Here is a 17,277-nt window from a genome sequence, read left to right on the forward strand (position 1 = left end):
TTTTCTAGAACCCTCTTTTGACTCAATCTTGCTATTCTAATCACTGGTGCTGCTGCTCTTGTCAACTCCTATCCAGGCAAAATACACACTTCTGCTCAATCTCTCAGATAATCCTTACAAAACATCCTTATGATCTCCACATTTTCATCTTAATTTATAGCCACACTGTGTATATTGCCCATTTAGGAGCACTTCTTCTTTAGCATTCTATTCTTCAAATAGCTCATTAAATCTACATCTCTCTCTCTTCCTCGCTCTCACACACATTAGCTTTCCTTGCTCTCTTTTCAGCCTTCCCCTCATCTCTTTGTTTCTTACTACATTGCTTAAACCCTCTAATCTCTCCCTTCATCCTCTTCAACTGTCTTCATGCTTTCTGCTTCTTTTTCAGTGCTTTATTTCTCTCTTCACTCAATATTCAAATTAAATTAAACTGCCGAAATGATAAAAAGGCAACTAAAACTTCAAAAAATAATTTCACACATAAAATGAGGATATAATTTTATTATTTTCAACAGAGATTTTTACATTCCTCTATTTTATTCAATTACACTGATAAAGTTAACATTCAATGCTGACAATGAAACTGAACAATATTAGTAAGTTATCATAATAAACTATTGTTGATAACAAAAGCATGTCGTTATAAACTATTAGTGTATAATTTACTTTTTAATAGCTCAATATCTGCCATCTGACTCATCCCAAAACCATTCATCTGAGTGGTCATTTGATGATGAGCTTGCAGAGAGGCATGGATGAATTGAGCAATTAGCAGAGAGGAAGTGCTTGTGGTACATTCTGCATATTGAGTGGCTAGGTAAATAAGTGAACACAATTCATTTGTGAGTATTCATTTCCTTGGTAAAGCAATCTTAAAAAACAGTGCAATCAAAATCTTAATATGCTTATATCATATCACAATTTAAAATTGTGTTATAAGAGATTTTGGCAACATTAATCTTTTGTTGCATTGGATAAAAATAATTCCACATTAAAAAAAATTTAATGAATAATTCCTGTAATGCTTTTTTTCAAAGGAGTGGGCAAATTTTCTAGCCTGTGTCCGCTAAGAATTCAGTCTACTGTTGAGGAATAAAAGGCTTACAGGATTTATTTAATTAATTTTTTTTTTTTTTATTTACCTTCAATTTTTTACATAACTGGCAGATTTTTTTTTAACAGCTGGGATAAACACTTATTAACAACCCTGCCTGTGTTGCCTTCTTTGCTTTACCTTTCAGTGATATTTTAGAGATATTTATATTTATTAAGAATATGCAGATGTAAATAATATACTAAGTACACAAAAAACATCACTTAGGAGCAAATATTTTTCATAAAAATATCTGCAAATTTTAGTGAAAGTCAATATTTATCTGCTTGAACCATTTAGAGGATTTTTTTTTTTTTTGTTTACCTTCAATGTGTCACAAAAATTGGCAGATTTTTATTTATTTATTTTTTTTTTTTTTTTGTTGTTGGGACAAATACAAACTTATTAACTATGAGTACTTCAGATATTCAGAGTAAAAAAAAAAAAAAAAAAAAACAGTGCAAAAGTATTATTTTTGTATTTTAATATGATTAGCATCAAATCTGACTGCTACCAGATTTTATTATTATCATATCACACCTCCAGGGAGTCCAAAGACTCACCGAGGGAGGGCATCAACTCTACACCTCCTCGTCTCACTACTCCAGCAACCTTCATCATCTAACACCAACGCCATCTACCACCACCACCACCACCACTAGTGCTTTCACAGACAATCACAAAAATCCAGCCAAGGGCGGGATTCGAACCCTCAGCCAATCAGGCCAGAAAACATTTCTCTGAAAAATGCCCACTCACTTGCAAAGTGGAACAACAACAACATACTCTGTTTTTAAAATCATTACATTCAGAGTAGGAAAGAAATACATTGTGAGAGTATTCTCTTTTTTCCCTCTAACATGTTCATTCTAACATTAACATGTCAGAAGATGCTAATTAATAATATTAATATGCTGATTAGCACTGAATTTGAGTTATCAGAGATTTCTCTGAAAATATTTCCACCCACTTGACAAGTGGAACAACAACAACAACCTACTCTGTTTTTAAAATCATTACATTCAGAGTAGGAAAGAAATACATTGTGAGAGTATTCTCTTTTTTCCCCTCTAACATTAACATGTCAGAAGATGCTAATTAATAATCATTCAGCTAATTACTAATTCAGTGCTGATTAGCACTGAATTTGACTTATCAGAGATTTCTCGGAAAATATTTCCGCCCACTTGACAAGTGGAACAACAACAACAACCTACTCTGTTTTTAAAATTATTACATTCAGAGTAGGAAAGAAATACATTGTGAGAGTATTCTCTTTTTTCCCTCTAACATGTTCATTCTAACATTAACATGTCAGAAGATGCTAATTAATAATATTAATATGCTGATTAGCACTGAATTTGACTTATCAGAGATTTCTCTGAAAATCACCCACTTGCAATATGGAAAAACAACCTACTCTGTTTTTAAATCATAACATTCAGAGGAGGAAAGAATACATTGTGAGAGTATTCTTTTTTCCCTAACATGGCTAATATTTCTGATATTAGCCATGTTCTTACATCAGTAATATTCTAACACTTAATTAAATCGAACCACTTACAAATATTTCTCTGAAAATGTAATTATCCACGTGCAACTGGACAGAATATTCGCATTGTAGGTTTAATTAGCAATATGTATACAGGATAATAATTATTCATTAATAATTTAACATAAGATGTTCCCAAAAGGGTATTATGTCACTTTCTGAGAGAGTGACATAATATGGGGATATGCAGTTTGAAGAAAGATTTAACATCAGGTCATCCCAAAAGTAATGTTGTTTTTTATACTGTACTTGTTCAAATGTGGCTCAGTTCGCTTTATAAGTACTATTAAGTTGAGGTAGCTTCATTCTAAGGAATTTCACCTTGCAAGAACATCATACATAATATTATTATTATTCAGGCCTCCATAGAGTCAAGAGACTCAGACTTTCCTAGGCAGGACTAGGAAGTCTTTCCTAGGAAACACAAAATCTATCATACCACTCCTTGAACTTACTGACCATTCTTGCTCTAATCATTCTACAAGGCAATGCATTCCATGGATCAACCACCCTCCATGCAAAGAAACCACTCCTCACCCTTTTGCTCACAGCTTCCTTCATAACTTCCAGCATGGCAACTTATCATTGCTCCTTCCCTATGTTCCACAAAGTGAAAGAACTCTTCAGTGTCAACCCTGTAACTACCTCTCAACAGTTTAACATTCTCGATCATATCACCTCTCCTTCCATTCAGCAAACTCTGCGGTCCACATTCCCTCAGCCGATCCTCATAACTAACATTGTACAGTCCTGAAACCAATCCACCTCTGTACCTTTCCACAGTTAATTCATCTCCTTCAAATCCTGTGGACAAAATTTGAAAACAATAGTCTAAGTATGGTCTGATCAGGGTCTTATACAACAGAACGCTAACTCTTTTATCTCTGCAGGTCAGTGTCCTCAGTATTGCAGACATCCTCTGGGATACCTTCACCACCTTTGCAATATGTCCCCTAAATTTCAGGTTTTTATCAATCATCATCCTCAGATCTCTTGTCTCCCCTACTTTCTCCAGTACAGCTCCTCCAATCGAATATGCATCCTCCCATCGATGTATCCCAAACTTCAAGACTTTACATTTTGCTGCATTAAACTAACACCCATTCATTTTCTCATCTGTCTAGTCTAGTATATTGAAATCCTTTTGTAGGGATGCCACATCTGCACTATTATTAATAACCCTTCCTAGCTTCACATCAGCTGCAAACAATTGAATATCCCCTTCCAATCCATTGATCATTGATATAAAGGTTACACGAACAGGTCCCAGTACAGAGCCCTGTGGAACCCCACTTGTAACCTTCTGCCTCCTTGATATTGCCCCAGGATTAGCTGTCTGATAGGTATCAGACAGCCAATCCTGAATCCAGTTGACAAACCTGACATCTAAACTCACGTGCTGTAACTTATGTATCAACTTATCATGTTTCACCTTGTCAAATGCCTTTACAAAAGCCAAAATAATGACTTATATGCCTTTTCCTCAACTGCTCTTGTCACTTTATTATAAAAGGCAATCATATTACTAAAGCAAGAGCACCCCTTAACAAATCCATGTTCACTCCCACAGATAACATTACTCTCATCTGTCCAATGCTATATAAGGTTCCTCACTAATTTCTCCAAGATCTTAACAATCACTGATGAAACACAAACTGGCCTATAATTAGACACTTCCGGTCTGCTATCACCCTTATGCAATAGCACTATCTTACCTTCCTTCCTTTCCTTGGGTACCTTTCGCATAGCCAGACTTTCACTGAAAAGTCAGGTCAACAGAGCTCTCAGTTCTTTAACACATTCTCTCAAAACCCGTGGTGAAATATCATCCAGTGTACTCGTATTTGAAATACACTCTCCTCCTGTACTTCTAAACGTCGAACCTGCCCCATCCCTCCAGTATTAAAACCAATTTCTCCAGGATGAAATACTCCAATAAAGTGTTCATTGAACAACTCCACCATGTCCTCTGCATCAGCCACTCAAAGTTATTATTTAAATAATCCTTTATTATTATGGAGGTCACTGAAGAGCACATTAAGCACATCATAATTTATGAGTTCAAAAAAGATAATAATGCCACTAACACTAAAAAATGTGCAAGAAGTGTATGGCAATAAGAGTGAAAATGCCAGTGATGATGATTCCAAAAATTTCGACAAAGGGACTTTAGCTTGAAAACTCCCCTCGATGTGGGCACCCTTTCTAGAGAGACAGGGTGCCCACACCCAATAATGATATGTTGGAAGCCGCTATTGCAAGAAATGCCAATGCAACTGTTGAAGATTTAGCAAAAAATCTTAATTCATCATCATTGACGTTTTCAAGAACTTGGCAGAGTATCTAAGCTCGGCAAGTGGGTTTCTCACAAACTGACATAATTGAAGAGAGCATCAACTTCTGCACTTCTCTTCATTCTTGAGAGATTCAATCTCCATTTTTGAGTGGTGCAGTCACCAGTGATGAAAGTGGATCCTTTACAAGAATGTTAAGCACCAAAAGCAATTGGTGCATTCAGGGGATCAGGCTTAACCTAAACCATAACAAGACCTTCACTCTCAGAGGGTTTTGTTAAGCATTTTTGGGATATGGCTGGTATTATACACTTGGAACTCTTGCCACAAAACCAAACAATCACAGCTGAAGTATACTGTGAAGACCTCGATCAACTGAATGAAAAACTGAAAGAGGTATTCACTGGCCAATCGGAAGGGTGTTGTTTTTCACTGTGATAATGCAAGCTCATATAGCAAGAATTATCTCTACCAAGATTGAAAAACTCAGCTGGGAAACGCGTCCACTTCCTCCATATTCTCTTTATCTTGCACCTTGAGATTACCACTTACTTAAAAGTTTGCAACATTCCATTAATGAAAAACAATACGATACATTAGAGGCACATTGAAATTGAGCCTATGCGACTTCCTTGCCTCCAAACCTCATGAATTCCATAGAAATTGTATTACGAAGAAGCTTTCACAACATTGGAAGAGCATTATTAATTAAAATTAAGAATATATACTTGATTAAATTAGCAAGTGATTTATCTTTTATATCCTTTCAAATCTAAATGTTAAAAATGAGGAGGGGTCCTCTAGTAGGATGGAGGAGATTGAGACTTTTGTCTCGTCGATGGAGCGCCCTACGACAGGGTGCTCCATCGACGTCAAGGTGGCGATGAGCCTATAGCATAAGGCGAGCAATATAAAGCAGTGACGAAAGAATAATGAAATAATAATCAACCAACCTTGGTTGGTCGATTGGTGGAGCCTCTGCTATTAATGGCTCACGAAAAAAAGTTAAGCAAGTTTGAGCGCGGTTAGTAGTTGAAAGAGGTTCAATCGTTCAATGCTGTTGGCACACACTCTCCTTTGATGAGACTTTGGACTCCCTGGAGGTGTCACATAATAATAATAATAATAATGCCAGCCTGGTTGGCCGAATGGTTAGCATATCTGCTCTCCAGCCAAAAGGCTGCGGGTTCAAATCCTGCCATGGGAATGGATGTTCGTGATTGTCTGTGAAAATACTAGTGGTGGTGGTGGATAATAGATAGCATTGGTGTAGATGATGTGGTTGGTGGATGAGATTGAGTGGTGGAGGAGAGTTGTAGAGTGGGTGCCCTCCCTCGATGAGTCCTGGACTCCCTGGAGATGTCAAGTAATAATAATAATAAAAATGACCATTACTTTTTGGATGATTTGATATCATAATTCTGTATTAGTTAAATGAAAAAAAAAATTATACCTGTTACTTTCTTTAAAGTGACTGTAGCCATACCAATGTTTTCAAGTTAAACTGCATCCAGAAGTGACACTGCTGTATAAAAACAATGAATATATATATATAAAGCCTTAATAAATAATTATTTATCCTCAAAAGATGGCAGTTATAGTAATTATAAACCCTACAATATGAATGTTGCACAACATCAAAACTTAGCAGACATACCAGCCTAGCTGACGAGTGGTTAGCGTATCCGCTCCCCAGCCAAAAGGCTGCGGGTGTGAATCCTGCCGTGGGCATGGATGTTTGTGATTGTCTGGAAAAACTAGTGGTGGTGGTCGGCGGTAGATGCCGTTGGTGTAGTTGCAGTTGGTGGAGAGAGCTGTAGAGCAGTGCCCTCCCTCGATGAGTCTATGGACTCCCTGGAGGAATAATAATAATATACTATTTTCACTGGGAATTTGAGGTACTCAGCATAATCTGAGTACTTTCAGTATTATCACCAAGTTCATAAAGTTTGTCATTATATATGAGATGTATATTTTCACTTAAATTATTCGATGCAAGCAACCTGCCTCTAGCATTATCTGATGTGTGTGTGTGAACTGTATGTGATGCATCAGTACCGGTGTTACCAAATATATCCAAATCTGGATTATTAAAAAAGTAAACTAGTTTCTTGTAATTCACCATTATCACCTACATTTCATTGCATTTCTGTTTCATAAGCCTTCAGGGAAACTGAATTACCATTGCTACTACTGCAACCTAGAGATACGCTATCCAATGCATCTAAATTGGAATCCAACATATGAAAATCAGTTTCTTCTAATTCAATATCCAATGCATCTAAATTGGAATCCAACATATGAAAATCAGTTTCTTCTAATTCAATATCCAATGCATCTAAATTGAAATCAAACACATTAAAATCAGTTTCTTCTAATTCAATATCATCCATATTTGACGGCACTTGCTCTTCATCAGTAATCTGGAGTACAGAATTATCATTGTTACTACTGCAACCTAGAAATACGCTATCCAGTGCATCTAAATTGGGATCCGACATATCAAAATCAGTTTCTTCTAATTCACTGCCACCCACAATGGATGGCATTTGTGCTTCACAAGTAATCTGGGGTGAATTAGAAGTGCTCGTAGAGCAACCTGGAGATACATTGTTATCTAATTCATTGTTATCATCTATGTTAGATGGCATTTGGGTTACTGAATTATCGGAACTTCTAGTACTACCTAGAGATGTATTACCAAATGTATGGAAATCACGGTCACCAGATATAAGTAAACTGATGTCACCAAATGTATCTAAATTAGTTACAGCAAATTCATTACCATCACCAACATTTGATGGCATTCTAGTACTTCTAGTACTACCTAGAGATGTATTACCAAATGTATGTAAATCACGGTCACCAGATATAAGTAAACTGATGTCACCAAATGTATCTAAATTAGTTACAGCAAATTCATTACCATCACCTACATTTGATGACATTTGGGTTTCACAAGTAATTTGGGGTGCTGAATTATCAATGTTCCTAGAGCAAACTTGCGATACTATACCAGATATATCTAAATCGATGTTTGTTTCATCTGAACTTGAGTGGTTATCTGATTGAAAACATCCTAATTTCATGTCAGTTGTATTAGGATTATTGGCATTTGCTGTTTTATCCCTGTTTGAATGACGTGAATCATCACTGTCTGGATCACAAACAAAGCTGTCGAGGAGCCACAGTTGACTATCTTGCAGGCTAATATCGCTTCTCTCTCTCTCTCGCCTTTCTGTCACATTTAGTTCTGAAACAAAATAACACTATTTTACATATTTTGATATTTTTTTTATTATTAATAAAATACCAATCAATCTAACCTGTTCAGTTTTTAAACTGAACAGGTCAGATAGATTGGTAATGTAGATTATCTTGGAAATTAACAATAATAAATAAAATCTAAATTTTATGGCCACAGAATCACAAAACTCATCAGGAGCAGTCCATAACTATCATTATTTGTACTTTGCCAAATATTTCAATTTCCATTGTTGTTTAATTTGTATATAAATGATATAGGAAATGGCTTAAAGGGAGATATTCAGTTGTTTGCTGATGATGCAAAGTTGGGTAGTGCAATAAAAAATCAAGGCTGATATTGAAAGTTTGCAGGAGGATTTAAATAAGCTGGTAAAATGGGCAAAAGATAATGGATGTCAGTTCAATGTGGAAAAGTGTAAAGTCATGCATTTTGGGATTAAAAGATTACCAGCTGTGTACTACATTGATGGAAAGGTACTCAAAGAGATTGATGAGGGTAGGGACTTAGGGGTGTTGGTAGATAGGGAGATGAAGTTCAGAGGACACATTGCTAAGGTGTCCAAGATTGCACATAGGATTACTTGGTTGTTGAGGAACACACTGACATCCAGAGATAAAGAGGTTATTATTCCCCTTTATAAAGCGTTGATACTTCCACATTTGGATTACTGTGCTCAGGTCTGGTCACCTGGATTCCTTGGAGATGAGGAGGCTATGGAGAGGGTTCAGAGAAGAGTGACCAAGTTGGTGAGTGATGTAAAAAATGCCTCCCTACATTGATAGATTGAGAGCTTGTGGATTGCAGAGATTGGTTGATAGGCGAAGAAGAGGGGATATGATAGAAACATTTAAATTACTGAAAGGTTTTTATAGGATTGATGCAGGGGAAATGTTTCAGCTGTGTGATAATGATGGAAGAACAAGAGGTCATCCCTGGAAATTAAAGAAGAGAGTGGTTAACAAAGGTGTCAGAACAAGGTTTTTTGCCTGGAGGGTGGTGAATGAGTGGAATTCATTGCCTGGCTTAGTTGTGAGCTCTTCGTCTGTAAATGAATTCAAGAAGAGATATGACAGATATTGTTTTGCTAGTTTGGGTCTCCCGCGATAAGTCTACCGACTCCATGGAGATACCCGTAATAATAATAATAATAATAATAATATTTCATTTCATTTAACCAACAGTCTCAAAAAAAAACAAAAAAAAAACATATTTTTAAATGACATTTACATGTAATACCTTACCCCCCCCCCTCTTTATGAATATTCTCCTTTTTATTCACCCATTATCATTTCTCTACCGATCATGACTACAATTCCATATATATATATAACTTAAATGACTAAAAGCAGAGATAACAAAGGGACATTACAAGAGAATTGCTATAAATTAAGTTACAAAGGAAATGATGACATTTGAAGGCATTCTGGATACCGCAGTATTATTGAGGGCATGTTTATGTGGGTATATTGCATATGCCAAAGTGGGATGGCAGCTGAGGAGTAAAAATCAGAGAGGTTATACCTTGGTTAGTTATTAAGGGGAAACGGATTGAGGACAATTTCTATCAATTCAACAATTCTTCTCTTATGCCCATCATAGGATCTAAAAATGTTTTCTGATTTTTTCCACATCACTGGATGAGTGATAGACCCTTCTTCATTACGTTTAGCAAAAATAAGAAACTAACCAATTTAGAATAATCGTTTAAGAACCTAATTAAATCAGTATGCCTAAAGATAATTGGTATAAGTAAAACTTGGTTGTCTGAGGAGGATGTGATGTCGGAAATAGAAATGGAAGGATATAAAATTTTCCAGAAGGATAGAAAGGTGAAAAGAGGAGCGGAATGATTATTAATGATTACAGAGGAATTGTGCTTACAAAGTGTGGAAGTTGAAATTAACAGGCTAGTGTATCTGACAAGATGCTATTATAGGCCAGGGAATGTAGAGAATACTGATTGTGAAATGTTTAGGCAAATTGGTTGGGCATGTAAAAAGATGATGATGATCCTAATGGGAGACTGGAAGGAAAAGAGAGTGTATGGGAACAAGGAGAGTGAGTTTAAATTTATGAGAGATAAATATCTTAAGCAGCATGTGACCGAAGCAACTAGATGTTTTAATGTTTTGGATTAAAGCATCTAGTTCATAAGTTCCCAAAGTGGGCGGTACCGCCCCCCAGTGGGCGCCGAAGCCTTCTAGGGGAGCTATAGTGGGATCAGAAGCATTTGGGGGCATTCAGGCGGTTTAGGGGTCGGTGGCTCTTTATAGAAGAAATTAATAATATATATTTAAAAATTAATTATTTTCGTGATTTTGCGATTAGATAATCATTTAAAATTTAAATATTGCATTTTAATTTATCTTATGCCCGTCTTACATGATCATTTTTTTAAATCAATTTTCTATTTCAATTATTTAATCATTTGAAAATTTACCATGTCAGATAGAAATAGATGTCAATTTTCTGTGTCAATGAGAAAATAGAGCATGTATATATGTGTGTATAATAGGTTATGCTTACAGTAGCAAATTTATTTGTTATATTTCATTTCAAAATATATATAAAATATATAAAACCACTTTTCTGATTGATTTGTACAAAAATAAACCCAATTTTATATAATTTAATATTATGAGTAAAAATAATAATGGCAAGAAAGAAATAAAATCGTAATTTTAGTTAGCCTAGTTAGTACTAATTTATATTGCTAATTAGAGGGAAAAAAACAAAGCAAATATTATTCGAAACTCATTATACTGTTTTCTGTGGTTATGTTTTGTAGGTTTGTTGTTTATATCTTGTGTAATTATTTTATTTATTAATTATTATTTATAATTATTCGGACAATGTCGTGGTCGAACGAACAAAATGCGCTTGCATGCAAAATAAAAAATTGAACATGTCATACAGGATATTTTAACTGCTATTTTTTATATACTTAAAAAATTTATTCATTTTTTGCTATTGTAAAAATTGATCATGTCATACAGGCTTTAGTCTATTCACGCAGCAGACGTGTAGTATGTCGGTCAACTATTACGTAGGTAATTCACTCAATTCAGTATATTTTGAGGAATACGGGTGCTTGCAGTGACTTGTTCAAAGCACGAGTATGATGGTATTGCAAACAAGTCAATGCATGCAAGTCGATTCAGGCTAGATTTCAAATCTATAAATACCAGTGGTTTAGGAATAAGTTTCATTATTTTTTGTGTGCTTTGCCAACAATCATCAGTCGAAAGTGTGATAGATAAGTGGAGTCATACAAAGTGTAAATTAAATCTTTTATTTTGTGAATATTTTTGCAAATTTTATTACTTCATTATGTCTGAATATAAGAAGAAATGTCGACAGTACAGTATTGAGTATTTGAAATATGGTTTTATTCAGTCTCCTACGAACCAATTATTACCCATGTGCTTGATTTGACAAAAAGTGTTTTCAAATGAAGCAATGAAGCCTTCTAGGATTACAAGCTTCTTATAATATTTCATTATTAATCGCAAAAGCGGGACAACCACACACAATTGGTGAGGAATTAATCTTGCCGGCAGTAAAAGAAGTAATAAATACTGTGCTTCATAAGCCAGCATCAGATATCATCAGGAAAATTCCTTTGAGCAATAATTCAGTGCAAAGAAGAATCAATGAAATGGCTGAAGACGTTGAAAAATCATTGTGCGATTATTTGAAGACATGCCAATTTTCCAATCAACTCAATGAATCAACTCTCACAAATAATGAACCACTACTCATATCATACGTACGATTCATAAAAGAAGAAAAATTTTGTCAAGAATCATTATTTGCTAAAAACTTGGAAGTGGATACAAAGGGAGAATCTATGTTTAATATCATGAATAAGTTTTTTCAAGAGAAAGACATTCCCATTCGTAATATTTTGTCTGCTGCTACTGATGGTGCTCCAGCAATGACAGGGCGCCACAAGGGTTTCATAGCACATTTGAAACAAGCAGTACCAAATGTACTCGCTATACATTGTGTTCTTCATCGTCAACATTTGGTTGCGAAAAATTTAAGTGAACGCCTGCACACACCGCTCCATTACGTTATTAGAGTAGTCAACAAAATTAGAAGCAATTCATTGAGTGACAGATTGTTTAGCCAACTTTGTAGTGAAAACGATGAAGATTTCAATCATTTGCTGCTTCACACAGAAGTTTGCTGGCTTTCAAAAGGTATTTGTCAGAATCGATTTTACAATTTGTTTGATTCAGTACTAGAGTTCCTAGAAAACAGAGACGACGGATTGCAGGCCAACCTTACTACATCCAAAAATGACATCGCTTATTTGACAGACTTCTATAAAATATTTAATGAAGTCAATCTACAACTACAAGGTGATGAGTTGAATTTAATTAAAACAAAAAACGTTACTGCTGCTTTTAGGGAAACTTCTTCTGTTCGAGCAGAATATGGGCCGAGGGGCATATAGCTACTTTTCAAATTTATCAGCATTGTCTCTCAAAAAGGAAGATTTACTTACATACTGCCAACACTTGGAGGTTCTCCATGCTGATTTCAATGAGTGATTCAAGGATATTCTAAACATGAATATACCAAATTGGGTTCTAGATCCTTTCTCACATGTAAGCACAGCAGGATCATCAAATTTAGAAGTGGAACTCATAGAACTCGCAACAAATGAAGAACTAAAAATAAAATTCAAAATTGGATACCAAGAGTTCTGGCTTCAAAAATCAATACCGACACTGTACCCTGGATTATGGGAAATGGTGCAGAAATTTTTAATTGCATTTCCATCTTCTTATTTGGCTGAGCGTGGGCTTAGTGCTGTAGCGAATTTACTATCTAAGAAAAGGAACCGATTGCATATAATTGAGCGTGTCGATTTACGACTGTTTTTAACGAAAGTTGAACCCAATATTAACAAACTTTTAAAAATGCACCAGGCTCATCCTTCACATTAATTTGTTATTTTTTCTTTGTATTTTTACTTTGTAAATTCAAAATAAACCATCTAATACATTTGATGGTGTTTTAATTATTATAATAAGATTCTTACTAATGTAATGCAATTTCTTAATAGGTATTCCGAATTTTCATATTTAAACCATTGTATGAAACTTCACATTAATTTGTTATTTTTTCTTTGTATTTTTACTTTATAAGTTAGAAACAAACAACTTTGTAATATATTTAATGGTGTTTTAATTATTACAATAAGATTCTTACTAATGCAATGCAATCTCTTAATTGTATTCCACATTTTCATATTTAAACCATTGTATGAAACTGTGCATAATGTTATTTGAGCATACATTTTACAATCTTTACATATGGGCTACGTTTCACCAAAATAGGTATAGCAATAACTGTGTTCAAGATGAAGCACATATTGGCTACTTCTTTTTAAAAATTTAACGGCATAAGCAGTAATGTATCATCAGTTGCTATTAATGATACATTAATTGCGTCAAAAATATCACACGGCTTGAATGCAGAAAACTGTTATAATGGGGCATTACAAAATTTATGTCTTGCAAAGTGGGCAGTGGCCCAAAAAAGTTTGGGAACCTATGATCTAGTTGCATCAGTGCTTGCTTTAATGCTTCGGATTGCGCTTTGCAACCATATGCCTGGGGAAGGAGTGTCCTAAGTTCAATTCCCGTAGCTGATGTGAGGAGCTTAAGGATCTTCCTCAGCCATAACTAAGTTAGCCGGTCTTGGGTGTGGACAACAGGGGTTTTCCCCCAGTTTATCTGGGGTTTTTCATCCCGCAAGCAGGCAAATCGGCCCCGTGAACACAGATGGATCTACAGCCATAAATACTTACCCCCCCATGAGGGTTTCAACTCGCCCCAATAGGTACGGGGGAGAAAAAGGGAGGAAACTCCATACGAATAAATAAATAAATGTTTTGGATTTGCCAATCACTTCACAAGATGTAGTTGTTAATTAAGCGGGTTGGTGAGAGTGATCATGGAGTACTTGTTTGGGAAGTGGCAAAATAAGAAAAGGTTACTGCCAGAAGTTACTCCCATTGTGGTGAAAATACCAGTGGTGGTGGTGTTGGGTAGTAGATGGCATTAGTGTAGATGATGATAGTAGTAGTAATTGGTGGAGATAGAGAGTTGAAGTAGGTACCCGCCCTCGATGAGTCTTTGGACTCCAGATGTGTAATAATAGTAAAAATGGATATATGCAGAAGTACAAGGCGGACGATTAAGGGAAGCTCTGTAGTTAATTAGCATCAATACATTGGAATAGATGAACTGTGCAGAAAAGATAATGACAATGCATGAAAAATCATAAGGTAGTATCTGACACAAGGAATGTATAACTGCATTTCAAGGGTTAAGCAAGTAAATAGAGTAAGAGTGAAATGGATGAACAGAAATAAAGTGAGCTGTGTTAGAAAAGATTTGATCCCCAGTTATAAATTATTATTATTTGCCAATCACTAAGACATGGTTGACAGCAGAGGATATAATAACAGAAAAAGAAGTAACTGGGTACAGCATTTTTCGGCAGGATAGGAAGGGAAAGCATGATGGTGGAGTACTGCTTATGATAAGTGATGACCTATGTCCTCTAAGAGTGGAGACTTTGGATGGCAGTGACACTAATGATTTTGAAAGCATATGGTGTGAGGTAGAGGTGGGCATGACAGGATATTTAGTGGAGTGTTGCTACAGACCCAGGAGTACAGAGGGTGAGGATCAGGAAATGTTTAGACACTTGAGTTTGGCAAGTGCAAGAAGAATGATGGTTATGGGAGATTTTAACTACAGTAGTATAAATTGGGGAGAGGAAGATGTATGTAGCAATAAGGGAATGGAATTTCCAGAATTATTGAGTGACAACTATCTTAAGCAACATGTTACAGATGGAACAAGAGGCTCAAGAGTTTTGGATTTGGTTATAGCATCAGAAGAGTTGATAATAACCGAGATGACATCTCTCCCACCAGTTGGAGAGAGTGACCTTATGGTTTTGACTTGGAAAATGAATAGACATGCAGGAGTATCAAAGAGAAGGGAACGTATGTGGAATTATAAGGCAGGTGATTATAATAGTCTAAGACGTCAACTTGGGGAAGTTTCATGGAGGGAGGAATTGGAAAGTCGGGACATTAGTGCGTGGGAAATTATGAAAGAATATTTGTTAGCAGCAGTGGTAAATTGTATACCACGAATGAACAAGAGGACACAATTTGGAGTAAAGTGGATGACAAACAATATTAAACAGGAACTGCATGCGAAAAAGAGGCTGTGGAAGAGATATCAGGAGACAGGAGAAGAGAAGATGCATGAAGAGTATAAGACACAGGTCAGAAGAGTGACTAGTATTGTAAGGAAGACGAAACTGGAATATGAGAGGAGATTAGCCCTAAGATCCAAAGAAAATCCTAGGGAATTTTTTAGATATGCCCAGTAGGAGGAGAAATGACTGTAGAAGAATGATATTGTGGGATAAAAATGGGAAGAGAGTGACTGATGCAGCGGACATAGTAGAATTGTTCAATGAACACTTCATTGGAGTATTTCATCCTGGAGGAGTCAGTTTTAATGCTAGAGGGATAGGGCAGGTTCAAGGTTTAGAGGTACAGGAGGAGAGTGTGTTTCAAATACTGAGTGCTCTGGATGTCAGTAAAGCTGTGGGACTGTATGGTATTTCATCACGAGTTTTGAGAGAATGTGCTAGGGAACTGACAGTGCCATTGCATAAGGGCGGTAGCAGACTGGAAGTATCTAATTATAGACCAGTTTGTGTGTCATCAGTAGTTAGTAAGATCTTGGAGAAAGTAGTGAAGGACTGTATACAGCATTGGGCAGATGAGGGTAATGTTATCTGTGAAAGTCAACATGGATTTGTGAAAGGGCGCTCTTGTTTTAGCAATATTGAAGACTTTTATGATAAAGTTACAAGAGCATTAGATGAGGGAAAGGCATATACTGCCATTTTCTTAGACTTAGCAAAGGCATTTGACAGGGTGCCACATGATAAGCTGATATTTAAGTTGCAGCACATGGGTGTGGATGTCAGATTGGTCAACTGGATTCAGGATTGGCTGTCCGATAGGTATCAGAGAGTTGTGCATGGTGGGGCAGTTTCAAGGAAGCAGAGGATTACAAGTGGGGTCCCACAGGGCTCAGTACCGGGATCTTTATTGTTTAACCTTTATATCAATGACATTGCCAGTGGATTGCAAGGGGATATTCAGTTGTTTGCAGATGATGCAAAGCTGGGAAAAGATTATTAGTAATAGTGCAGATGTGGTAGCCTAGTAATGAGGATTTGAATAAGCTAGATAGATGGGCAAATGAATGGGGTCTTGGTTTAATGCAGCAAAATGTAAGGTCTTGAGGTTTGGGAACCATCGATGGGACACTTCATACTCTATGGGAGGAGTTATACCGGAGGAAGTAGGGAAGACAAGAGACCTGGGGTTGATGATTGATAGAAACCTGAAATTTAGGGGACATATTGCAAAGGTGGCGAAGGTAACACAGAAGATTGCTGCAATAATGAGAAGGACATGGACCTCCAGAGATAAAACAGTTATCATTCCGTTGTATAAGCTCCGGATCAGACCACATTTGGACTATTGTTCTCAGATTTGGTCCCCAGGATTTGAAGGGGATAAATTAACTGTGGAAAGGGTATAAAGGCGGATAACAAAGATGGTTTCAGGACTATACAATGATAGTTATGAGGATCGGCTGAGGGAATGTGGACTGCAAAGTTTGGTGGATAGAAGAAGGAGAGGTGATATGGTTGAGACTTTTAAACAGGGTTGATTTAAACTGGGGAGTTCTTTCGCTTGGGTGAACAGCAGGAAGGAGTGATGACAACAGGCCATCCGTGGAAGTTATGAAGGAAACTGTGAGCAAGAGGGCGAGGAGTGGTTTCTTTGCATGGAGGGTGGTTGAACCATGGAAGGCATTGCCTGATGGAGTGGTGAGAGCGAGAACGGTCAATGAGTTCAAGGAGTGGTATGATAGACTTTGTGTTTCTTAGGGGGGGGGGGACCTTCCCTCGATGAGTCTTGATAGACCTTGTGTTTCTTAGGAAG

The 17,277-nt window shown here is 36.4% G+C and overlaps 1 protein-coding gene across 1 annotated transcript in view; it reads right to left on the reverse strand.

Annotated features, from left to right (window-relative positions):
• Positions 1 to 486: 486 nt before the first annotated feature.
• The window catches only part of LOC150103643 (uncharacterized), a 250,713-nt gene continuing 233,922 nt past the window's right edge, over positions 487 to 17,277 (reverse strand). Inside the window, exon 4 of the mRNA XM_090398357.1 lies at positions 487 to 8,195. Within this exon, the coding sequence (XP_090254483.1) occupies positions 7,081 to 8,195 (1,115 nt within the window). The 3' untranslated portion in view covers positions 487 to 7,080. The remainder of the gene's footprint in view (positions 8,196 to 17,277) is intronic.

This window comes from Typopeltis vanoorti, chromosome 9 (assembly GCF_054136105.1).
Source record: "Typopeltis vanoorti isolate ZY-2024b chromosome 9, IOZ_Tvanoo_1.0, whole genome shotgun sequence".
NCBI classification, from domain to species: domain Eukaryota; kingdom Metazoa; phylum Arthropoda; class Arachnida; order Uropygi; family Thelyphonidae; genus Typopeltis; species Typopeltis vanoorti.